Here is a 22623-nt window from a genome sequence, read left to right on the forward strand (position 1 = left end):
ACGGTGTCGCCGGCTCTTTGTGGCACAATGGGAACTAGAAGAGCAGCCGTTATGGGAAGAGTTGGAGAAAGTCCTGCGAAAGCGAGTGGAAGGGATGACTTGCCGTTTGTTCGGGTCATTTCGACGGCGTCGGAGTGATGAAGAAGGCATATTGTGCATAGTGATGATGCTGTTGGACAATCCATGGAGTGGTCTTGTGGAAGAGATCTTCGGCGATATAGCGGTGGGTGGGACACCGTTTAACGAGGCTGAACACGTTGTTTGGTGTTTACCTTGTTGTGAAGAATACCGGAGAGAAGTCTATGGCGGTTGGAAACTGGTTCTTCTTTCCTCAATGGGTAATTTGCATGGTCAAGACATTGAGTGGGGAGACTTGGTTGTCGACAACTTTGTGAAGACGGCAGAAGTGTGTGTTCCACGGGTTGTGTGTGCGCCACTTGGGTTTACTACAGAAGAGGAGGAGAAGAAGTATCTCGAGCACTGGAACCGCGAGGTAGTACCGGGAAAAGAAGTTGATACGGGAGTTGTGACTGGAGGTCTGGATTGGAGTATCTGGAGGAATCGTTCATAGAAGAAACGGTGGAGGTATGAAGGTGAGTAAACGAGGCTGGGAATAACCTCACTTGGAGTGATAGTAATGAAATGATATGGAATACTTCTCTTTCTCCCAATCATTCAGATTCTGGAAATGGGTATGGGGCGTAGCCCCGTACGAAGGAGCACAGCGACTGAGTCAAGCCCAAAGTCTTTAGGATAAAAGATAAATTGAAACTTGTTGAGATTGTCAATTAAAGTGTGAACGTGATGTGGTGATAGCTTCACTTTTAGAAAGGTGGAGAGGGAGCGTAGCGACCGATACTACCAATGAAATACAACCGCGAGACGGAGGATGACTATGTGTGGGCCTTGGACCGGTTGAGGTCGCTGTACGACCAATGCAACGCTAAGCCCCCGGCTGTTGTTCTGACAGACCGCTGCATAGCTTGTGTAAATGCGGTCCACAGTATCTTTCCCTCCTCTGCATCGTTGCTCTGTCTTTGGCATGCGAACAAGGCAGTTCTCCGCCAGTGCTTTTCCGCTTTTGTCCCAGCCAAACCAACGATGGTCGCTGGCACTGCAACACTCTGCAATTCATCGATGGAGAGGTGGAAGGAGTTTTATGCGTGCTGGCATTCAATCATGAGTTCACCAACGCAAGACACCTTCACGGAGCGCGTTGAGGCGTTTCAGAGAAGATATCTCGCAGACCATCTCGAAGAGGTCGGCTACATCACGTCCTACTGGCTTGGCCCATGGAAGGAGAGCTTAGTCAAGGCTTGGTTCGATCAGCACACCCATTTCGGCAACGTGGCTACCTCGCGAGTTGAGGGCATTCATGCCCTGCTGAAATCGCATCTGAAAAGATCCACGTTGGACCTTTTTGAACCCTGGCGAGCAATGAAGCACGCCTTATTGAACCAGCTTTCGGAATTGAGATCAAATCAAGCCAAACAGCAAGCACGAACGCCAATCGAGTTATCAGGGCCGCTGTACAGCGCAATACGTGGCTGGGTATCACATGAAGCCCTCCGCAAGGTTGAAGAGCAACGAAGATTGCTTCTGAAAAGTGATCCAGCACCGTCCCTGGTTTGCACTGGAGCTTTCTCTTGAGTCCATGGTTTTCCGTGTTTGCATAAGCTGAAGGCTTTGCAGGAACAGGATCGTGTTCTTCTGCTTGAGCACTTTCATCCACACTGGCATTTGAGGCGTGATGGAACCCCGCAGCTCCTGTTGGAACCTCGCCAACGCATTGAGCCCGGGGAACCCAGATCGCAGAGCTCCACCATTCCGATATCAAGCACCCGACGGCTGCCCAGCCAACTTGAAGCTGTTGAACCAGCGACACGGGCTCCGAGTACATGCAGCAGGTGTCGTGGGGTGGGCCATACCATGTCATCAAAGGCATGTCCACAGAGGTACTCGCATCTATTGCCGCAAGCAGCGGATCCTTCGGTTCTCGTCTCGCAGTCGACCGAAAGCGTGAACAAAAACCCAACAGCTGGAGGAGGCATTGCAGGCCTCTCATCAAACCCTGCCCAGGCCGCGCCAGCCCCCGTTCAACGCACTGCTGAAGTAGCCTCAGTGGCTGCTGAGTCGCCCCTTCGGACGTCTCCGTCGCCGCGCCATTCGCCTTCACCACCGAGATACGACTCACCACAGGCGATATACGGACGGTATACTGCGGCAAGAAGCGCTTGGTACGATGCTCGGCCTCGTGGGAGTATCAAAACCAACCAGGAATATCGGAGAGCTATGGGACTCCCTTTGCGATATGACAAGAAGAGCTATGAGTGGTGCATTGACTACAAACAGATGACCAAGTGATGTGTCACTCCAACAGGATCGAGGGAGTGGACTAAGGAAGAGATGTTGGCTTATCTAGACTGGGAAAGAGCTGAACAGGAGCGCGTCGAGGAGCTGCTCGTTGCGGAGGCTGGAGAAAGCCCGTTTCGCAACAAGAGGAGAGGCATGGGGAGCATCTGGAGACGAGTGGAGAGAGTGTATTGTCGTCAAATCGTAATTGTGATCCGTTGAGTTGCTACGAAGGAATTTGGTCGTGCCATGTATTGAGGGAAACCAATGTGGATTGCTTAGTCATTTTCACGGGTCCCCGTAAGACATTAAATCCACGGGTACCCGTGAACCTATTGGGACCCACGAAACCGTTGCGTGAAGTACGCCTATCGAGATGCAACAAATATTTTCCTTTATTTAAGTGCTAAACACGGTGGTGCGTCTAGTCAGAATGCATCTAGTCAGAATGCATCTTTCCGGCTGATCAGCCGATGTGCAGGCCCCTACCGACCGAGAAACCACCCGCACCCGAATGCTGGATGCCGGTGCCGTTGAAAACGTGGCCAGCCGGTGGCCGTCCATCGTCGGTGCCTGCCGCGCCCACAGAGTCCGTACATGCAGCGGGGATATCCTCGGGATCCAAGTAAGAGAGCAGCTCTTTGGTGCACGCGGCTGCTGCCGCCGCGGTGAAATGGTGCCACTCGTCGTTCTTGTGCGAATCGGCGTAGTCGGCGATGCCGCGGATGACGACGCAGGGAAACTCGCCCATGAGCCCGGCCGCCTCCATCTCGAAGCAGAGCACGTCACTCAGGCTGTGCATGGCCTCGCGCCTCAGTGCGGCGCTCTTGAGCACGCTGTCGCCCGAAGCAATCAGGCCGTGGTGGATCTTGGAGCGCTGGCGCTCCGGCCTGTGCATCGCCTTGGACTGGTCGCAGGCCGCGCATGAGGTTCTCCCGGGGTTATGGGGGTAGTCTTCGGGAAATAGGATGTCTGATTTCGCGGACGGCCGTCCGTAGACTGCCAACGCCGAGACCTTTTCTAGCATCGAACGCACATACTGATCAATTTTACTGTTAGCGACGAGATGTTCTGCCCGCATCATCTCCACGGCGCTCCTTAACAGCTGCGGAGGAGGCCAGAGGAAGACCTTGCGCCGGAACCTCTCGTCTGTGGCCTTCCCCAGGTCATACTAAACAACGCCGAGGCGCGGATCTTGGCCGCGGTGCGGGCTTCTTGGGGACGGGGGACGATGCCAGCGTCGTCGGTGACGAGGCGGGAGGCGCGGAAGCCGACGTTAGGCCCAAGATCGAGGATGGTAGAGAAGACGTCGCGGTGGGAGGAAATGGTGTGCTGTTGCTCGAGGTTGTCGCGGGAGAAGCCGCTGCCACTGTTGTTTCTACCTGTGATTCATCGGCGACGCGTGGGGTGTCGCGGTCCGCGCGAGAGGGGAGGAAGCAGACTTCTTGATTGCCGTGGACGGCGGAGGCCTGGTGGCGGCGGAAGAAACTGGGGACGGTCTGGTGTTTCGAGACCTTAACTGGTGTAACACAACAGCGGGCACGAGCCTCGCTGGACTCCTCGATACCAGCCTTTGTTGTTACGTGGTCGGTCTTGTTGTTTGATGCCCTCTGCTGCGAACATTCGCGTGGTGATGGTAAGCAATGGCTGAGAACTTGAGCGTGATGGTGTCTGGATAAGCTTGAGCTGTGCACCATCCCTCGCCAGATCGTACATGCTGTTGTGTTTTTGCGGTCTTGAGATCACTGGGGCGTTAAATTGGTCGGCATTAGTGAACGAATCCTCTCCGGGAAGCTCCTCGGTGACGGTATCGAGCTGTAGGTTGTGAAATTCCACGGGCTTCGTGGGGCCGCTTGCATAACGGTGAAAGTACTTCTGGTGCTCGACTTCAGCGTCTGAAAGTTCCAGCATCAGGGGCTCAAGTACATTGAGATGGCCGATCATGAATCGGAGGTTTGGGTCGGGTTGGGTCGCCTCTAAGGACAGCTTAGCTCGTGCCATGTCGGCAATGCAGTACATCTGCGTGATAGACAGCACCATATTCTGGCCAGCAAAAAGCAGAGGCGTTAATATGGTGGTAGAACAGTTGGATTGGATTTCGTTTACTTCATCTTCCATAGGACTTCAGCGTCCAGGCTGAGCGATATGGTATGGACTGATCTCAGCCCTCGAACAGAAGGAACATCAAGTCTGTACAGTAACTCACCCATGGACTCCGACAGTGAGTTGAGCTAATCTGAGACTCAGTATCAAAGCAGACTATTGGCTGATCATCAGCACACCATAGGGTTAGGCTGGATGAGTCCTGCCTGGAGGCTCCATTCGACATACTAAGGAAATACAAGCGGGATCAAGAGGTTGGTGGCGGATCGAGGAAATTGTGCAGATGGGCTGATTCTTTCAGCTCACATGATGCCACTGACAGTAGGCCCCATATTTCCATAATGAAGGATGGGCTGTCTGGGTTGGTGCGCGGCAGGAGTGTCATCCGGCGGCGGCGTTGTTGTACCAGAGTTAAACCGCCCTACTACCATAATAGTGCCTCTAACGGCACTGAGCACTGTTAGTGTACATGTACCTGAGCAAAGATAACTTTGACAGGCGGGCTTGGCGGGGTAACTGGGAGGTAGGCCATCTGTCACCACGGAATTGAACAAAGTGGATTGATTGTTGTTAAGGTACAAAAGGAGACTTCCAGAAGTCCAAACGAAGGTAATTGGTCAGATCCAGCATCGGTAAGGAGTCTTACCGGGGCGATAACGACAGAACAAATGCATCAAATGAGGACTCCACATTTGGGATGAAAGTACTCCTGGGTCACAGAACAGAACCTTGCCTGATCGGCAACACACCCCCTCAGATGGGTAGGCGAGCCTCTCTCTGACCATCTGAACCACGAAAGATCAGGCAGATGCCTGTTGGCGGCTTTTGGTAGAGAATTTGGTGCCTTTGGAACAGTTGGCGTTCTCAGGGCAGATGAAGGAAATCGTGCTTGTGAAGCAAATAAGGATGTGTGTAAGTGTTAGGAGAGGTGGGCGAAATTGAGCAAGCTGTTCACTGGTGGACCGCTGGTACGCACTCCATCTGCAGAAGCTTCACGAAGTTCTGATGCTTCTGAGTCGGGAGAATCTTTGTAAGCCCATCGCTCACTATCTTGTCAGTGCTCATCCAGTCCACGGATATCTTCCCCTGTCTGACTGTTTGTCGGATCCAAAGACGATGGATGTCAACATGCTTGAGCTTCGTAGTGGCTTGAGGCCTCTCACTAGTGAGTAACAGCAGCGTTTGGCGGTTATCACAGAACATCTGGATCGGAACCTTGCCATGAAAACGTAGCTGAAGCTCCTTGATCAGACGAAGAGTGGCAAGGTAGTTCCTCGCTGCGACACTGAGGGCCACCAGCTCAGCTTCGGTGCTAGAAGTGACCACGGATCGCTGCTTTGTAGCTTTCCAGTCAATTGGACCTCCAAAGAGCATGGTGGTGTATCCTTGTGAGCTAAATCTGGTGATGGGATCATCGCCGAATGATGCGTCGCTCGCACAATACAGCGATGTAGAATGGTCTCCTGATCCTCCGTAGGACAGCGAGAGAGTCCTTGTGCGATAGAGGTAGCGGAGACAGTGGTCTGCTGCAAGGTGATGGAGTTCTGTCGGCCTGAGCAGAGACTCCGCAAGTCTTGAGGCAGCTTTGGCCACATCAGGTCGTGTTGTGGTTGCTGCGTAATTGATGGAACCAATTTTGCGTTGGTATAGTTGAATGGATTCAGCAGAGGCTTCGTAATCCTTTGGAGCAGGTGCTGGGTCTGTTGATAGAGGCGTCAAATGACCTCTGGTGGATGGCTGGAGGTTGAGGTCCTTCATCTTTTCAGTGATGTAGTTCTCCAGAGACAGCCAGAGCTTGCGCTGGCTACGATCTCTGACCACTCTGATGCCTAAGAACCATCTGACCTCGCCAAGTTCTCGCATCTCGAACAGAGACTTGAGCTGGCTCTTCAGCTCTTCGGCCGCTTGGCGATCCTCTTTGCGGTTCATGAGGATGATGTCGTCAACGTAGAAGAACATGATCATGCCTCTGCCCATGAAGACACAGTTATCTTCCTCGAGAGCCACGAGGCCGATCTTCCGCATAGCCTCGGACAGCAGCTTGTGCCAGAGAAGCGGTGATCGGCGCAAACCGTACAAAGCTCTCTTCAGCTTGAAAATCGTGCGCCTCTGTGGAGCGCCCTTCTTCTGTTGCATCTCCTGCATGAGATCCCAGCCCTGAGGGGCCCAGACGTAGACTGTCTCGTCGAGGTGTGCATTTGGAAAGGCGTTGACGGCATCCAACTGGTGCGTGTCTAGGTCAAACTCTGCACAGATGGCCATCAACGTTCTGAACGTCTTGGCTGCCAGTGTCGACGCGTATGTTTCCATCTCATTCTTGGGCTGTTGGTCTCCTCGTACGCAGAGCCTGGCCTTGAACTTGGTCACGTAGCCGGTGGAGTCAACCTTGTATTTCCAGACCCAGGTCAACCCGAGAACCTTGTGTATTTCCTGGTCGACCGATTCGAAGGGGACTTGCTCGATTGTGTCCATATTTTCAATGGTGTTGACCTCCTGGACGCTTGCTTCTAGCCACTGCTTTTTGTGATCAGAATGAAGCATCTCCTTCCAGGATCTTGGCTCCGCGGGCATATCTGTTCGGAGAAGCGGTTTCTTGTTCGATGGAGTCTGAGTGTGAAAGAATGAGTATTCCACGGTCAAATGTGATGATGGAGGCATTTTCTTGCTGCGGCGGGCTCCTAGAGCCTGGTCGGTGGGGGTGCCGTCTTTGAACTGTGACGGCTTTCTGTCTCTAGCGCTCCTTCGAGTGCCTTGGATTTGTGTTGATGGCGACGGCTGTGGGGCTGGTGCCACTGATGGTCGGGCCTCCACAGTCTCTGTCTCGTCTTCAGCTGAACTTTGATCAGCTGGTGTGTGTTGAGGTGTTGATTCAGGGCTCCGAGCTACTTCGATAGTGTCTTCAATAGCCTCTTCAGTCACTTGAATGGTGTCTGGCACGGGGATCGTGTCTTCCACAGCATCTTCAGCCCCTTGAATGGTGTCTATTACGGCATCTTCCACCCCCTCAGAGACAGCTGGCTGGCCTTGTCCAGTCTCCGTCTCTGGAGTTGGACGTGGTGACGGCAGGACATCATCTCTGCTGGCTGTGTGACCTTCCCGGGGTCGCAGTATCTCCGCGTTGATCTTTCCTCCAAGTTGGAATGTCCGGGCTTTCTCGAACAGGTCGATGGTGGCAACATCGAACTCGTCAATGTCCAGTGACGAGTTGAAAGGATTCTGGGCGTCCGCAACGGGCACGTCCAAAGCCTGGAATTCGTCCTGTAGAATTGGCTTTGGGGATTGGGCGTCCTTGAAAACTGTGGACTCATCGAAACCCACGTCTCTTGTCCTCAATACTGCTTTCATCTCTGGAACCCAGATTCTGTATATGTTGCTGCTGTCGTATCCACAGAGATAGCCGATGTGGGCTCTCGGAGCCAGCTTCTGCTTTCGGTTACGTCCCTCTTGGGCGTCTGCCGTGAGAGGATACGCCCTGCATCCGTATCTTCGCAGGTGAGCCAGGGCCTGGAGCCGTAGTTCGAGCGGCAAGGCCCTTGGAGTTGAGCCAGTCGTTCAGCCTTCCTTCTGGTGTCGCCCACTGTAGGCGTCCCTTCGGCGTGAGATTGTGGAGATATGCAGCGGTTTGTACCACCTCTGGCCACAAATCCTCCGGGAACCCAGCAGCCGAGGTAAGGGTTCTTGCGATGGTGAATATCGTGCCTCCATTGCGTTCTGCGGCACCGTTCTGTTCTGGTGTCCTTGCGGCTGATCTCTCCAAGAGAATGCCGCGCTCTTCTGACCAAGTAACCAGATTGCTGCGTAGTGCTGAGTCCCAGTCAACTCTCAGGACCTTGATGACCAGATGGTACTGTCTCCAGAGAAACATCTCAAAGTTGATAAACGCCTGGAAGCCATCTGCTCTGGCAGGCAGAATCCTGACAACAATCTTCCCCGAATATGCGTCCGTTATTACAAGGCACGACTCCATGCCGTTGTACGACTTCCCAGGGCTGAAGAAGTCCAGGTTGACGCGCTCAAATGGATTCGTCGTCGTGTACGTTGGCTGTCTCCGAGATACAATCTTCTTGGATTTCGCTACCCCGCAAGACTCGCATTCGAATGTTGTTGGCCCTTTCACCCCAACTCCAGTACAGCTGTATGGCAGCTGCTGTATGGCCTCTGGGTGGGCATGAGCCAGCCGTTCGTGCCAGAGCCTCGAGTCGCTGACCATCGCGGCTCTCTGCTTCTTGGAGTGATAGAAGGAAGTGGTGCTATGTAGGGTGTTCACCGCATACTGGCCACCCTTCTCCTGAAGTGGGATCTCTGAGCCAGTGGCTGGGTTGAACAGCATGTTCCTGAGCGAGTCCAGTCCGAGTCCTTGGCGTTGGAGCTGCCTGGCTGAAATAAGCGTCGTCGGGTAGTCTTTGATGTACGAGACATCATGGCAGGTGATGCTGATGACGTTCTGCTTGCTGTCGAGGGTGTCGATGGCCATCGTGCCATGCCCTTCGACGGGGCTTGATTTGCCTCCTCCTGTGCTGTATCTTACAGTGTCGGTGGCCTCGCGAAAGTTGGTGAGGAGGTCTTTGTTGTTGGTTATATGGTTGGGTGTACCCGAGTCGATCAGGAACTCGTGACGGAGATCCCCTCCTCGGTTTGTCCGTTGAAACTCGTCCGAATCAGCGACGGAGAAGTTGCTCATGAAGTTGGTGTACTCGTCATCGCAGCTCTGTTCATCATCGTCACCGAGGAAGTTGTTAAAAGCAGAGACGGCGACTCCACTGGTGCCTCTTGCCTCCTGCTGCTTTCCTCGTTCATGAAGACGGCCGAAAGGCTCCTGTCGACTGTGTTGAGGATGTATTTCTGGACCTCCTGGAGGCCCGCTGACTCCCTGTTGTAGATGTCCAAATGGATCTTGTACAACGTCAGCAGTGTGCTGAGATCTCGCGTCTCATCTTCGAATGACGGTGCTGTTGGCTTCTTGGCCCTCTTGGGCCGCCTGTCAGCCTCTTTGTCTGGGTCGACTAGATCCCAGGCCTCGTAGGAGGTCGCCACGGCTCTGACGGAGTTGAGCCATGTCCTCCATTCCTCCCTCCTTGTAAGTGTCACTCTGTGCTTACCAGAGTCCATCTTGAGGATCCCTGGGCGTTGTCGGAGACCGTCGGGGAGGTCGTTCGATGGTCGCGACTGATCGCGTGTATGTTGAATATCATCAATTGACCCCGCGTGTACTCAAGCCCTAGGCCACACGTCTCGGAGGTTCAATTGGTCTTGAGGAGCTGATTTCTCCTGCTTCGATGTGTCGTGGAGAGATGATCGCTCTCCTGGAGGATGTCGGTAACGGCCCTTGGCCAGTGGTCGTCAATGGCGAAACGTCGCGTCAATTGACTGTTGAAGTGCAGCGGCGATTCAGCTGTAGACAGCTTCGCAGCAGGCGTATTGGCCGTAGGCGCCCTGCTGTAGATATCGAAGGTCAAGGAGCTGTATCGTCGCCCGGGCTCATAACTGTCACCACGGAATTGAACAAAGTGGATTGATTGTTGTTAAGGTACAAAAGGAGACTTCCAGAAGTCCAAACGAAGGTAATTGGTCAGATCCAGCATCGGTAAGGAGTCTTACCGGGGCGATAACGACAGAACAAATGCATCAAATGAGGACTCCACATTTGGGATGAAAGTACTCCTGGGTCACAGAACAGAACCTTGCCTGATCGGCAACACCATCTTAGGTCGAACACACTTCCAGGCTCGGTTAACAAAGTGGCCTCTGTTTAATTTATGGGTCCTCAACCCGGACTACTCCTGCCGAGAAAAAGTTCAATTGGTCAATTGAGAAGATCCAAGCGGGAGCTTGGTAGATCAAGGAATACCCCCAAGGACTCGGCTAGCTGGGCCTCGGTAGGGGTCTCGACAGCTAGTGGTCAGATTGGTTTGTCCTCCATCTGACGCAAACCAACTGATGCAGGTAGGCAGGTGTCTGAGAATGGTACGGAACACTCGACCGGGACAGTGAACAGTCAATGTACAATCAGTGAATATCCCTGCTGCTAATACCTACGCTGGTACTTTTCTCCCATCAAAAGCGCGTGGAAAGGTCAAGGAAGGTAGGACCTCCTCACTAGTCCTTCGGCCATGCCATCGCGGGCCGAGGAGCGTTTTCCATACATTGTAGCCACAGATAGACGGACTACCCCCGGGGCCCTTCCACTTCCAAGTATTTCACCAAGCCTGGGGTCTGCATATAACCCTGGAATCGTGCCGCTATAATAGAGTTACGCGTCAGAGCTACGTAATTATTTCAATGCACCTGAGACACGATCTGGGAGACCTTATCTGGCGTAGACGATACCACATAACGACACCATGACGGCACGCTCGCCTGGCCCCCCCCCCCTCAATTCACTAGTTTATCAGACTCTAAGCGCACTCCCTTTATTACGTTGAAAGCCAGTTATTTGTTGCACATGTCGCAATTGATCTTAACCGTCGATCCCAAGTCATCGATTCAAGATGGCCTTTCCTACATCAAAAACATCAGGATTCAGGCATATTCGTTCCATGGCTGCTCCTCCCCACGTTGTCGGACTCCTCAACCACCACCCGCCGCCGACGAGACTGGCCCTACCTCGTCAGCAAACTCAGGCCATCAAGGTTGCGTGTGAGGCGTGTAGGAAGCGAAAAGGCAAGGTAAGTCTTTGCAATTCCAACCCTTCCTCTCAAGATTGATTGGTTCTCAAACAGGCCATTTCCAAGTGTACTGGAGAGCGACCTAGCTGCCGTTTTTGTAACGAGCGGGGTTATAAGTGCGAGTACGACTCAGAACCGATGCAAACGCGCTCGCAAGCTCTTCGACGCCAAAACGAGATACTCGTAAGGGAGAGGTCGCTGTATGAGGACTTGTACCGGCTTTTAATGATCCTACCCAGCGTCGATGTCACAGAGATGCTTCATCAATTGCGATCAGGAGCCAAGTTTGAATCTGTTGTCACGCAGGCGAGGGACGGGGCTATGCTATTAGATTCTTGGGGGCCTCGAGGTTCGACCTCTGCTCCAGCTCCTCTTGAGCATCGCAGCGAACGGGGATACTCGGACCGAGGACCCATAACCTCCGAGTTATAAAGAAGGGCGATATCTGATGGTACTCGATGCAGTTCTTTCGGCTTTATGCCTGTCACAATGCGCAACATGACAAACAAGGAATGGGTGAACTGTCCTCACGGTGCCCGCGTTTACTTTGCCCCTGTCCACTTCGTCCACTCGAGATGTGTCAACCGTGCAGAAAAAGGTGCCAGTAAAGGTCGAAGGCGTAGTACTCATCAAGGAGAGGGTCCGTACGTTGGTAGGTTGGCTCGTCGGCGGCCCTTCTATTTCCTATAGTCCGCTATCCTCCCTCATCCCACAGGATAAGTTACATACAAAGTCGCCCTGAATATATCGGGGTCCCATAGTCAGAAAGCGACCAACTTTCTAACGGGCTTCTGGGCCGCCGGCTCGCCACCGCCCGGTCCCCAGCCACGTAAATAAAAGGTGCAAGGGCGTTTCCCTCTCCAAGTCCACCGACATGCGCGTGCATCCTCTCCGGCCAAACATACCCCTTCCCAAGGCCTGTCACGTTAATCTCTCATGGCGGCAACACCACGCCTAAGTCCAGACCACGCGGCGCGATCTCGGCGCGAGAGGTGCCACCTAGGAGTCCTCCCGTTACGACACCTCAAGTGCGAGTCAAGTAAATACCGTAGATCCCTCAGTTGTCCTAGAGGCGATTTCTTCGACGTTTCCTTCCCTCAGCGGCTCAAGTGCGAGTCGAGACTACTTCTTCTTTATGACCCTTACAGATCGAGTACATCCACCACGGCCCACCAGTTATCCAGGGTAGCAAGCCCCGGCCTGGCTTCCTGTTGCTTATCCTCGTCTCCGAGCGTATTGCCAGCTCGAGAGTTGGTTTTTGACAAGCCGACCATGTCTTGCCCCAGCGCAACCGACTGCCACCACGCCGGCATAACAGTCCATTGACACAGCTGTGACTAACCGGCCTTTATCCACTATATGTTCCTGCCGAAGCGGGGCGCTGTCGCGGTCTGCTAGCCTCGCAGGCTTCGACCGCGCTCCCGGCCAGCCAGCTGTAGCCACTCTGGCCTCAACGGCTCTGTTCCCGAGATCTTGACAGCTTCTATTACTCTAGCTCTTCCACTTAGATATTTGTTCGGGTCCTCGCGGCTACTCAGCGCTCTTTACCGTCTCAGAGCCCGGAACGGCCGAGGGCGTCCTGTCGTCGCCCTGAGACTCAGGGTTTCGTCGGATGGTTTTCGTACCCAGTACCCCTCTCCGCAGGATAGGGGCCTATCGTCTCGAGCCCGGAATTTTCGTCGATTCGTCGTCATCGTTTCAATTTGGCTGGCGGTTGTTGCGTTGGGGCGAAGGCGAGGTTTGTGATTTTATTACGCCCGATAGGGTCTAGGGTAACTACTGGTTAAATACATATTCCCTTCCGTCACGCATCTTTCTCATCTCGTCCAGACCTTACAAAAGTCTCCTCCTATATGCGTTCTGAGCTTGATCCGTGTTTCGTGGCGAATTTTCGTGAGGGTTAGTAGCAAGTTGTCCGTGAAGGCGTCTTCTCCAGGTGCCCAGCTTCCTATAGCCAGCCGCTGGTGCGAACCTACTGTCATGGCGCAAGGTGAATGTGTTAGTAGGAGAGGGTGTGTAGTTGTGGGTAGGGTTATGGGGTTTTCTGTCCTTCGTTCAGTCTTCCGGTTGCCATGGCATACTTGATGGTCGCATGCACTGCCGCCATGTTGGGTTTCCAATCTTCCAAGTCCGTGGGCGCCTCTGGGCGGCCGCCCCTTCAATCTGTCGCGTAACGTTGATGCAGCAACATTATAGATCTTCGCAGCTCTCCACACGGGCAACTTCGGTTCTTTTTTGATAGCCTGGATAGCTAATAGTACCCTGGCTTCCGCTGAATCGGATTCCATGTTGCGCTGAAGAGGAATGTGGAGGTGAAGATCGATGAGACGCGTCGTGGCGGGAAATGCGCGGCCCGCTTATATGCGCGACTCGCTTATCAACCACGTTATGCGATCCACAAAGATATTCTTCGAAAAAAGCTTCAATCATCACCTGCCAAGCTTCACCTCTCCGCTGACGTATGGAGCGCACCAAACCATAAAGCTTTCCTTGGAATATGTGTGCAATTTATACAGTAAGGCACGAAAATCCCCTGTCAAGCACTGCTGGCCTTACCTGAACTTCCGGGTCCCTGGAAGCCACAGCGGAGCGGAGGGCCTCTTTCCGGCGCTTTTGGCAGTCTTCCGAGAGGCCACGATGGAAAGGAACATCCAATGGGCTTTCCGAGGCGCAGTATTTACGCCATTTGACCCTGACTCTGTGGTTTCTCGGTTAGATGAAAAGCCATGGACGCAGACGCCGACGCCTGTTGAGGGGTCCTAGAGACACCCGTACCACGGGTCTTAAAGACACTTAATGACCCGACTGAAGCGAGGTCTCAGTCAGATCTCATCAAAAGCCGAATCTACTGTCACTGAAGCAGCTCGCCGACCTTTATTTATGAGGCTGTTGACCGAACTTTGAAAGGGGCGCGGGGAACTACGCATCATATCACCCTCTCAAGTCTGAGAACCAACCGCGTCCTTCGAGAGGAGAATGAAACGCGCAGCCGACGTCGTGAAGCTAAGAAGTCACACCTTAGACAGGTATATAGTATGACCTTGCTGATTGGCGGAATCTCCAGGCTCAGAACGAGGTGGTTGCGCAAGTGAGGTATGAAGGGCGGCAAAGCAGCTGTCGCAGTCGAGGACGGAACGGTGGCGTCTGCGGCACGGTAGGACACAACGCCTGAACTTGTAAGATAGCAGTGGGATTCTACTTTTTTAGAAAACGACTCCGATTGATTGTAATTGATCCTACGTATTATTCTCGGCTTACTGGGGGGGCCAAGGGCACAACATTGATATTGATGGTTGTCACATCGTATTCCACAAGCGAGCCGGCCACCTTCACTACCTCTACAAACTGGAAACCTCACAACTACCTTTTCTATTTTTTTTTATTTTTTTTTACACTAACCAGAGATGGAGACCCTTTCTAAAGAGTCTCAATTGAAACTCGACCTTTAAGCTATGGAAAGAGAATCGTGATTTACCATCCGTCGCGGAGCTTCGTGTCCGAGTGGTTAGACAATCTTGTGAGAGATAGAGCTCCAGAGCTTGACACCAGCGTCTGCCCTTAAAGCCTCGTGCTCGCACTTGGCTGCGTCAGCAACAGTCTTTGGCTTTGTTTGCACCATCCCCCGTAGCACCCTCGAATCCCGATCGCACCACTCAACCAAGAATCCTGTATACCCCCGAGCCGCCCCAGCACTCGATCGAGATGTCTAATTGGGACGCGTCTTTCTCGCCTAGCGACGATGACGACGTGTTTGACATCAACGAGGACCAGAGGGATCCGAAGCCACGGAATCAGACCATGGTGACTTGAATCTGGGCTCGGGTAACGACGACTTCGGCGTTGATAACCAAGCCCCGCTCTACGATGGTAATGTGCATCCACCGGAGTACTACCGGGACGCTATACTCAAGCCAGTGCAGAGGGATCCTTACGAACGCTACGCGAAAAAGACCAGGCTGCGCCTCAGAGAGGTCGAGGTCATGTGAACACAATATGTGGCTTGCCCTCGCCCTTCTTTATATCGTTCTAACAATGGCAATCTGCAGGTTCAGCGACAAGGTCCTCCTGGCCAAAGAGCTCTCTGAGTCCGTCTCGGTTCCGTGGTGGAAACCTTCCTCGAATGGACAATATTTCAGATGGTCGGCGAGAATGGCAGGAAGAGGCGAGGTACAGGCACGAGCGGCGCTCTCGAGACACGATGGAAGATGCTACAGATCATCTAATATTTTGGCACCTTGCCGATAGAGGGCGGTTCAAGCACGGCTTGCTAGCTTTCAACAGATTGGCCGCCTTGGTTGCCAGGAGCATCCTAGCGCTAGGAGCTGGGCGACTTGAGTGAGTCCTAGGGCCACAAGTCGAGGTCTTTGACAACACCACAGCTTCCCCTCTGTCACCATGAAAAACAAATCGGACATTGTTGAGCCATGGTTAAACTCCATGATGATAGTGAGTACATATCTCACCCCATCGTGGCATGTTTAAGTGCGCGCTTCGTTTTCCAGTTATAAACGGCCACTACCAGCAACCCCCCTACGCGGCCAACGACCTTTTCAACCTTGGCGTGAAAGTAACAAACGTTGATCTCCCTGGCTTGCCAATCGCGCCATGCTCTCCCCGCTTTGCCCGGTCCTACGGCTTCAGCCCACCCTGCTTGACCTCACCTTAGGACGTGACTTTCCGTCTCAAAGGCCAACTGACCCGCACTACGGGTGCTTGTTTGGGAGAAAACCTGACCCACATCAGGTTGCATCGTGGTCTCATTAGACTCTGTCACTGTGGCAAGTGGAAGCCAAACTGACATCTTCGAAATTAACCACACTAGAAGAGAATACGGTTGTCAAGTACATCCTCCACCTAGAACAGCCATATCATGGGCAACATATACGCATCGAGGCCTGCAAAGCGGATCCCCGTGCGACATCGGATGTGCCTAAAACGTCTCGTCGTTTCTCAGAGCTGATACCGGGACTGCCAGTGCTGCCTCCCCCATCCCCCCATTGACCTGTTGTTCGGGCGCGGCCAACGCCTGCCAGGCATTGGCATCACTTAGCCTTTTCGCGCGTGAGATGATGATCCGAGTCGTGGCCCGCATCTGGCGGCCGAATTCGGGAAGGGATTTTGGTATACCCTGACTCATGACATAGTCGTTGAAGCGGATGAAGTCACTGCCCATCTGCTCATTGTTCTTCTTCAGTTCCTTAACCCGTTTCTCCAGAATCAGGATGGAGTTCTGTTGTTGTTTTCGATACGCGCGTTGGGCGAGGCGGATCTGGGTGCGGCGACGCTGTGGAAATGTCACTCTTGTGAAACCAAGCTTACAAGCATTGGTATTTCAAATAGGTGTTTGCTTCCACACTTACACCTAAAGCGGTCTGATCATCCACATCCAGCTGCGGTCTCCCTCTCTTCTTCTTCTTCTTCCTCTTCTGTTCTAGCATAGCTCTTGCTTGTGCTGCCAACTGCGCGTTGTCATGGCAGCGGTATTCGCGCTGTTGAGGCCTTGTGCGGGTCTCGTCGGCGCCAGGCAGTGAGGATGTGATTGACGCTCGGAGAGGCAGACTGCGAGGGGCTCGAAAAGAAGATACTATACCGTCATGGTATGATTCGGCGTTGAGAATGGAGATTTCGGAATGCATAGCATGCGCCGTCTGTCGTAAGGCCTGTTTATAAGGTAGGAGAGGGTCTGGACCTCGACACATCATCTGCTGGAAACCAGGTGATCGTGTGGTTAAAAGGGGAACGGACCCTGTAGGGCTTCATGCGCCCCCTCGTCCATTGGGGGGCACCTGTGTCAAACCTTGGCGGTTAATTGGCTGCTGGGTTGACACTTGCTCCTACCCAGGCGGTCGACTACAAGTACTTGTCATATCGCACGGACCCGGGGCCGGTCTACGCTACGCTTTGGCGGACAGTACACTAAGACATGCATACCAGGAGATTGCCGTGATCTTTTTCATCGTTCCAAAGATGAAACATCTACAGGACCTCACGTAAGTGTGGCCGAGGCGTCTGTGGTTGATTGACTTGTCTTGTTCTAGGTACAAAACGCGACATCCGACGCGTCTTACATGAATGAATCCCGACAAGCACCTTACCAAAGAAACCCGTTTATCCGGATCAAATGTCCAAGTAAAGTGGAGCACGACTAAGGTCGTGCCCACGTACTTCTACCTTGACTACACCTCTTGGTCCTCGGCCGCCCTTCCCACCTTAGTTCGTGTGATACAGGTGGCAAAAACTAGCGGGGTCCAGGCCCCGGATCCAAATGCCAAGATACAGGGCAGCGAATGGCAGTACGTCCCAACAACAGTGCAGTGCTGAGCTCGGGGCTACGAGCGGCTGGAATATGGAACATTGGATGTGGTACTGGCAGCCAGTTATGCATCATCCACTCCTGTTGTATTGCGTTGTCACTGGTCTACCAAATGTGTGATGTCAAAGTGACAGGCTGTCGGCACTAGGGATGCTACTGGGCTGGGAGCGAACGGCATACACAGCGCGGCCGCGGCACTCGGCGTGTGCTCCGTCAACCCACGCAGACACGCACATGTTCGCACTGCGTTTGCCCTGGAGACCGACCAGGCCTTGTACACCCTTTCCACGGCGCCGGCAGCCTACCTTGGCGGTGAAGCGACGGGGGTCGATTGGGCAACAACTTGTCACTCGACAGAACAGCTACAAAAGGTTCATCAACCAAGTTACACCCATTAAGAGGTCATTTTAATAGGAAGACTCAGCGAGAAGTGGCGAATACGATACCCGACAAATGTAAAGTGGGACGTGATTTAAGGTCATGCCCACGTCCTTCTACCTTGACTCCTCCACTTCTACCTGCAACACCAACACCTACCGACCCTGACGCTGGCCCTGAGCTCCCGCTGCCTTACTATCGCGATCCCGACAACGATGGCCTGACGTCATCACCATCAACAGCACCAGTGCCCGCAGATTGGCCGACATCCAATTGCCCGACTGCAGACGGTGCGTTCCGAGTATCTTCAATTCTAATAGGCCCAGCGCCCCATCGGCATCTGTCTAGAGCAGGGCAAGTCCTGCCCATCCACGATGTCCCATCTGTTCCACGCCGAGCGTGTGATCTCGCCTCACGTCAAGATCCACATCCTTCATACAAAGGTAACAAGCATGCAGAACGAAGTGCCAACGATTCCATTTGCTAGGTGCTCAACAGATCAAAATAGCTAACCCCACGTGCGTTCCTCCTACTGCCCTAGGTAGGCGGAGACATCCTCTACGCATGTCGTTCTTCTCCCGCTATGGTGCTCCTCATCCTGCAGTCTACCCATGCAGTCGTCCCCTAGAGGACGGTGGTCTGTAATTCCTACTGCGGCATGACTGTTGCTGGCCTCTGGTATAGCCATGCTGGCACTGCCAGCCTCGCAGTATGAGTAGAGCCATGGCCCACCAAAGTTGTTGTGCTGTCCTGAGGGCGTAGCCTCGTTGGACACAGGACTCCTCGGCATCATATTCAATGGCACTATATTTGATGGCTGCGTATATGCCAACCCTTGGCTGCCAGGCACGGCGATGTGCTTTAGGTTCTGCGACATGAGCACAGTCCCCGCATCCCCCATCGCTGAGCTCGGAACAATAAGCAGGGAACTATTTGCATCCGCATCCAGCTCAATCGTGTGGCCTCCTCCGTCTCCACACACTTCGTGTCGCAACGGCATAGTCCAACTCACGTCTGGCGCACCAAGTTTTGGCGGGATGCCGCCATATATGGGAATGTCATCGCACAGCTCGGGGAAATGATCGAAAAAGTCGACGTTCATGGTCCAGGAGTTGATGTCCCTGATACGGTCCTCGAAGAAGGGGGAGAGTTGGAATCGACCGGTGACGGTGTCCTTCATGAAGCAATTGTTGAAGCCGAACTGCCAGAGGATGGTGAGGCTGGATCCGAAGAGATGCCAAAATATGTTTGCACAGTAGTGGTGTTGGGAGAAGACAAAGCGCTCACGGACACCGGGCCTGTTGGCTGTCAGTTAAGGTCCCAAGTCTGAGCGGTGCATGGCGACACCTATGCTGGTGAACAGAACGTACCAGACGAAGAAGTCAATTGCGTATGAATGAGGAAGGGACTGTGATGGCCTCGTGCCGATTAGCCGAGTACTCCGGACCAAACATGAACTGGCTAGTCAGTTTACCGTTTCCGGAACCAACGTGGCAAAGTCGCCATTCTCGCGGGCGTAGGGTCACCATGACAGGTGATCAAGACATGCATCATCTTCAGAGTAGCGAGTCTTTCTACTGACCCGCACTTGGAGAGGCAGAGACCGTCAATAATACGCAGCTTCCGCCATGAGTCGGTCATCATACCCGCCCTCTCGACGCTCTCCCAGCCTTCGACGATGGCTCGAACGGGCGTGTCTTGGCTAGCGCGATCTTCGTCTTCTATAGCTAGCGGCGACATCTTGACAGGCCTGCCAAGTGCATGATTGGCTAGTCGCCAGATATTGGGGTTGGGGTTGCGTTGGTTGACTCGTAGGACTGTAGAGCAGTGGCAAGGTTGTGGGGATTGGGGAATGATGAAGCTATTCCCGAATGAGTTGGTCTCTTGTGAGAGTTCCGAGTCGCTCCTCAGAAGCGTGATTGGAGTTTGTTTGACCTCATCGAGGTTCTGAACTACATGTCTCGAATACGACGTCATCATAGGCTTGCCAGCGATTATGGGCTTCTCAGGAGTATCGAACTCGCAACTGGCATTCGCTGGTGGCGGCGGAAAACATGTGCCGGGCGTGACGTACTCGTTTCGACTTAAGGGAGATGCGGGCCCCTCTTCCAGAGTGTGCGTCTGGTCGGAAGGCTGAACGTCCTCAGGAAGGTCACTTGGTGATACCATGGCGCCGACCACGGAGCTCAATGAGACCTTCGACTGAGCCGAGAAGGTATCTGTATGATGCCGAATCGTCGCTCCAAGCGATGACAGAACACCCATAAGCTTGTCTCTCTCCTGCGTCGTCTGTAGCAATCGCTCCATGAGGCGCGACGCCTCGGCGTTGATGTCATTGCGGGACAGATGCGCGACAAGCTCTTCAAGTTGAACGATGCGATCCTGAGTGCGCTTTCGCGCCGCGCGCTGTGCTTTGCGATCGAGCTCGCGTTTCTTGAGCCGCGAGGCGGGGACTTCGGGGTGATGGCGGCTCTCGGCTCTATATGAGCCATGAGGAACATTGCCTGGGAGCACCGTCGTGTGCAAGGTGGATATGTGGGTCTGTAGAGTCCTCATTTAATGCATTAACTCACTAGCTACCGCCCGGGTAGTATGCCATCCGTTTAACGGTTATGGGCAACTGGCCAATGGTCGTCCGGAAGTGACGGAGGAAAGTCTCCGTTTGTACAACAACAACAATCCACTTCATTCAATTTCGTTGTGAAAGTACTCGCGTCGGCCGGACCTCCACTCCGGAAAGACTTTCCTATGATTGGGTGAAGTTGAAGCTCCACAACTGTAGACGGAAAGCGACCCAATCGACTGACGGACAGCCTCACCTTGCCTCCCACCACTTCCATGACCTTAATCCCCTGTCTAGCCCCCGATTATCCGATTAGCAGGAGGATTGGGTTCCTACGCCTCATAGTTATGCCTGCCTCCCAACTACCCCGCCGTCAGACTTTTCCTCGCTCAGGTACATGTACACCAACAGTACCAGGTGCCCCTAGAGGCACCGCCATGGTAGTATACGGATTAACTCTGGCACAAGGCCGGACGACACCCTGCAGCACATCAAACCACACAGCCAACTTGCATTGTGGAATTAAGGGCTTCCATCATGTGAGCGGGAGAATCAGCTCATCTGCACGTTGTCGAGGAAGGTTCCTCGATCTACCGCCAAACTCTCGATCCTGCTTGTATTTTATGAGCATATCGAGTGAATGGAGCTTCCAGACACGACTAACCCTTCCAAGCCCTATGGTGTGCCAATAATTAGCCCATGGTCTGCTTTGATCCCGAGTCTCAGATCAGCTTGACTCACTGTTGGAGCTTTTAGGCGAGTTACGGCACAAGTTAAAAGTTCGTTCTGTTCGAGGACTTGGATCATGAGTCCATACCACGCCGCTCAGCCTGGGCGCTGAAGTCTTATGCAAGATGAAATCAGCGAAACTCATCCAACAGTTTTATCACCCCATTAACGCCCCTGCTTTTTGCTGGCCAGAATATGGTGCTGTCTATCACACAGATGTATCGCATTGCTGACATGGCACGAGCTAAGCTGTCCTCTGAGGCGGCCCAACCTGATCCGAACCTTCGATTCATTATCGGCCATCTTAACGTACTTGAGCCCCTGATGCTGGAGCTTTCTGCAGCTGAAGTCGAGCACCAGAAGCACTTTCATCGTTGTGTAAGCGGCACCACGACACCCGTGGATACTCGCATCATGGAACTCAATGCTGTCGCCCAGGTGTTTCCGGGGGAGGATTCGTTCACCAACGGCGACCAATTCAACGCCGCAGTGATCTCAAGACCGCATGAACACACCATAAGGTACGACCTCGCAAGAGATGCTGCACAGCTCGGGCTTATCCAGACACCATCACGCTTGAGTTCTAACCCAACTCCTTACCATCACCCCGCAAACTTCTGCACCAGAGGGCAACAAGCAACAAGACCGACCGCGTAAGAACAAAGGCTGGTATCGAGGAGTCCAGCAAGGCTCGTATCCGCTATAACGTATACTAGGCGAGGCATTCGAGAACGTCAGACCATCTTCTGCCCCTACCGCGGACATCAGGCATCCGCAGTCCACGGCTATCACAAACCCTGCTTTCTCCTCTTTCGCCCAGGGCACAACATCCCACGCAGATGAATTTCCAGGCAAAATCAACAGTAGCACCAGATTCTCTCGCGAGAGTTTCGAGCATCAGCACCCTGTGTCCTCTCACAACAGCGGCAGCAACTGATAAACCGGAATATCTTCTCCGCGGCCTCATCGTCGCCAATCGACTAGGCCTGAACACAACCCACACCCCGCGACTAGGTCCTCAAAGATTGAGTCTGCTTGTGCTAGCTGGTGGCAGGGCCAAACCAGTTACATTCCCCGAGTTGCTTGTGTTAAAACAAGTAGGGAACCTGTTCTCTCACAAGAGCCCGTGTTAGGTATGCATACCAACGACCGTGGGTGTCCTATCGAGGGGGGATGAGGGGGATGAGGGTATATGGTTATGACGGCCAGAACTAGGTCCATTGAAAAAGGGAAAGGAGGGGGAACAGAATGGGATGAGATGTTCAAGCAGAGTTGAGCAGAGAGGAGGAAAGAGGCTCGTGCCAGACCAAGCCACAGGCAGATTTGGGTGAACAGCCCCGCGTGTGACGTGACGGGGAAGGTGCGGCAGCGTAAAGCGAAAAGGGATGGAGGAAAGACATTGGCAGGGGCCGTGCTCGAAGACCGGGCTAACTTCAATCTCTGGGCTCATCTGCTCTCTTACTTCCCCCACCTCTCTTGGCTGTGGGCTCCGGGGATTTTCCGACGTCTTTTTAACAACC

At 53.5% G+C, this 22623-nt stretch overlaps 5 protein-coding genes across 5 annotated transcripts; 3 read left to right on the plus strand and 2 right to left on the minus strand.

Annotated features, from left to right (window-relative positions):
- Positions 1-1929: 1929 nt before the first annotated feature.
- VDAG_04909 (uncharacterized protein) lies at positions 1930-2364 on the plus strand (the record flags this gene model as incomplete). The annotated part of the gene is made up of 1 exon (XM_009654513.1): positions 1930-2364. One exon carries the CDS (start codon positions 1930-1932, stop codon positions 2362-2364), a length of 435 nt encoding a protein of 144 aa, XP_009652808.1.
- An 8518-nt stretch (positions 2365-10882) lies between these two features.
- Positions 10883-11678, plus strand: VDAG_04910 (uncharacterized protein). The gene is made up of 2 exons (XM_009654514.1): positions 10883-11120; positions 11187-11678. Exons 1-2 carry the CDS (start codon positions 10944-10946, stop codon positions 11550-11552), a joined length of 543 nt encoding a protein of 180 aa, XP_009652809.1. The 5' UTR covers positions 10883-10943; the 3' UTR covers positions 11553-11678.
- A 4372-nt stretch (positions 11679-16050) lies between these two features.
- Positions 16051-16756, minus strand: VDAG_04911 (uncharacterized protein; the record flags this gene model as incomplete). Its single annotated transcript, XM_009654515.1, has 2 exons — positions 16051-16404; positions 16481-16756. 2 exons carry the CDS (start codon positions 16754-16756, stop codon positions 16051-16053), a joined length of 630 nt encoding a protein of 209 aa, XP_009652810.1.
- A 1515-nt stretch (positions 16757-18271) lies between these two features.
- VDAG_04912 (uncharacterized protein) lies at positions 18272-20352 on the minus strand. The gene is made up of 2 exons (XM_009654516.1): positions 19394-20352; positions 18272-19109 (listed from the first exon to the last, which is right to left on the minus strand). The coding sequence occupies exons 1-2, from the start codon at positions 20116-20118 to the stop codon at positions 18341-18343; spliced, it is 1494 nt and encodes a 497-aa protein (XP_009652811.1). The 5' UTR covers positions 20119-20352; the 3' UTR covers positions 18272-18340.
- Positions 20353-21337: 985 nt separating this feature from the next.
- VDAG_04913 (uncharacterized protein) lies at positions 21338-21819 on the plus strand (the record flags this gene model as incomplete). Its single annotated transcript, XM_009654517.1, has 2 exons — positions 21338-21624; positions 21732-21819. 2 exons carry the CDS (start codon positions 21338-21340, stop codon positions 21817-21819), a joined length of 375 nt encoding a protein of 124 aa, XP_009652812.1.
- Positions 21820-22623: the final 804 nt, after the last annotated feature.

Source organism: Verticillium dahliae, genomic scaffold (assembly GCF_000150675.1).
Source record: "Verticillium dahliae VdLs.17 supercont1.8 genomic scaffold, whole genome shotgun sequence".
NCBI lineage: Eukaryota > Fungi > Ascomycota > Sordariomycetes > Glomerellales > Plectosphaerellaceae > Verticillium > Verticillium dahliae.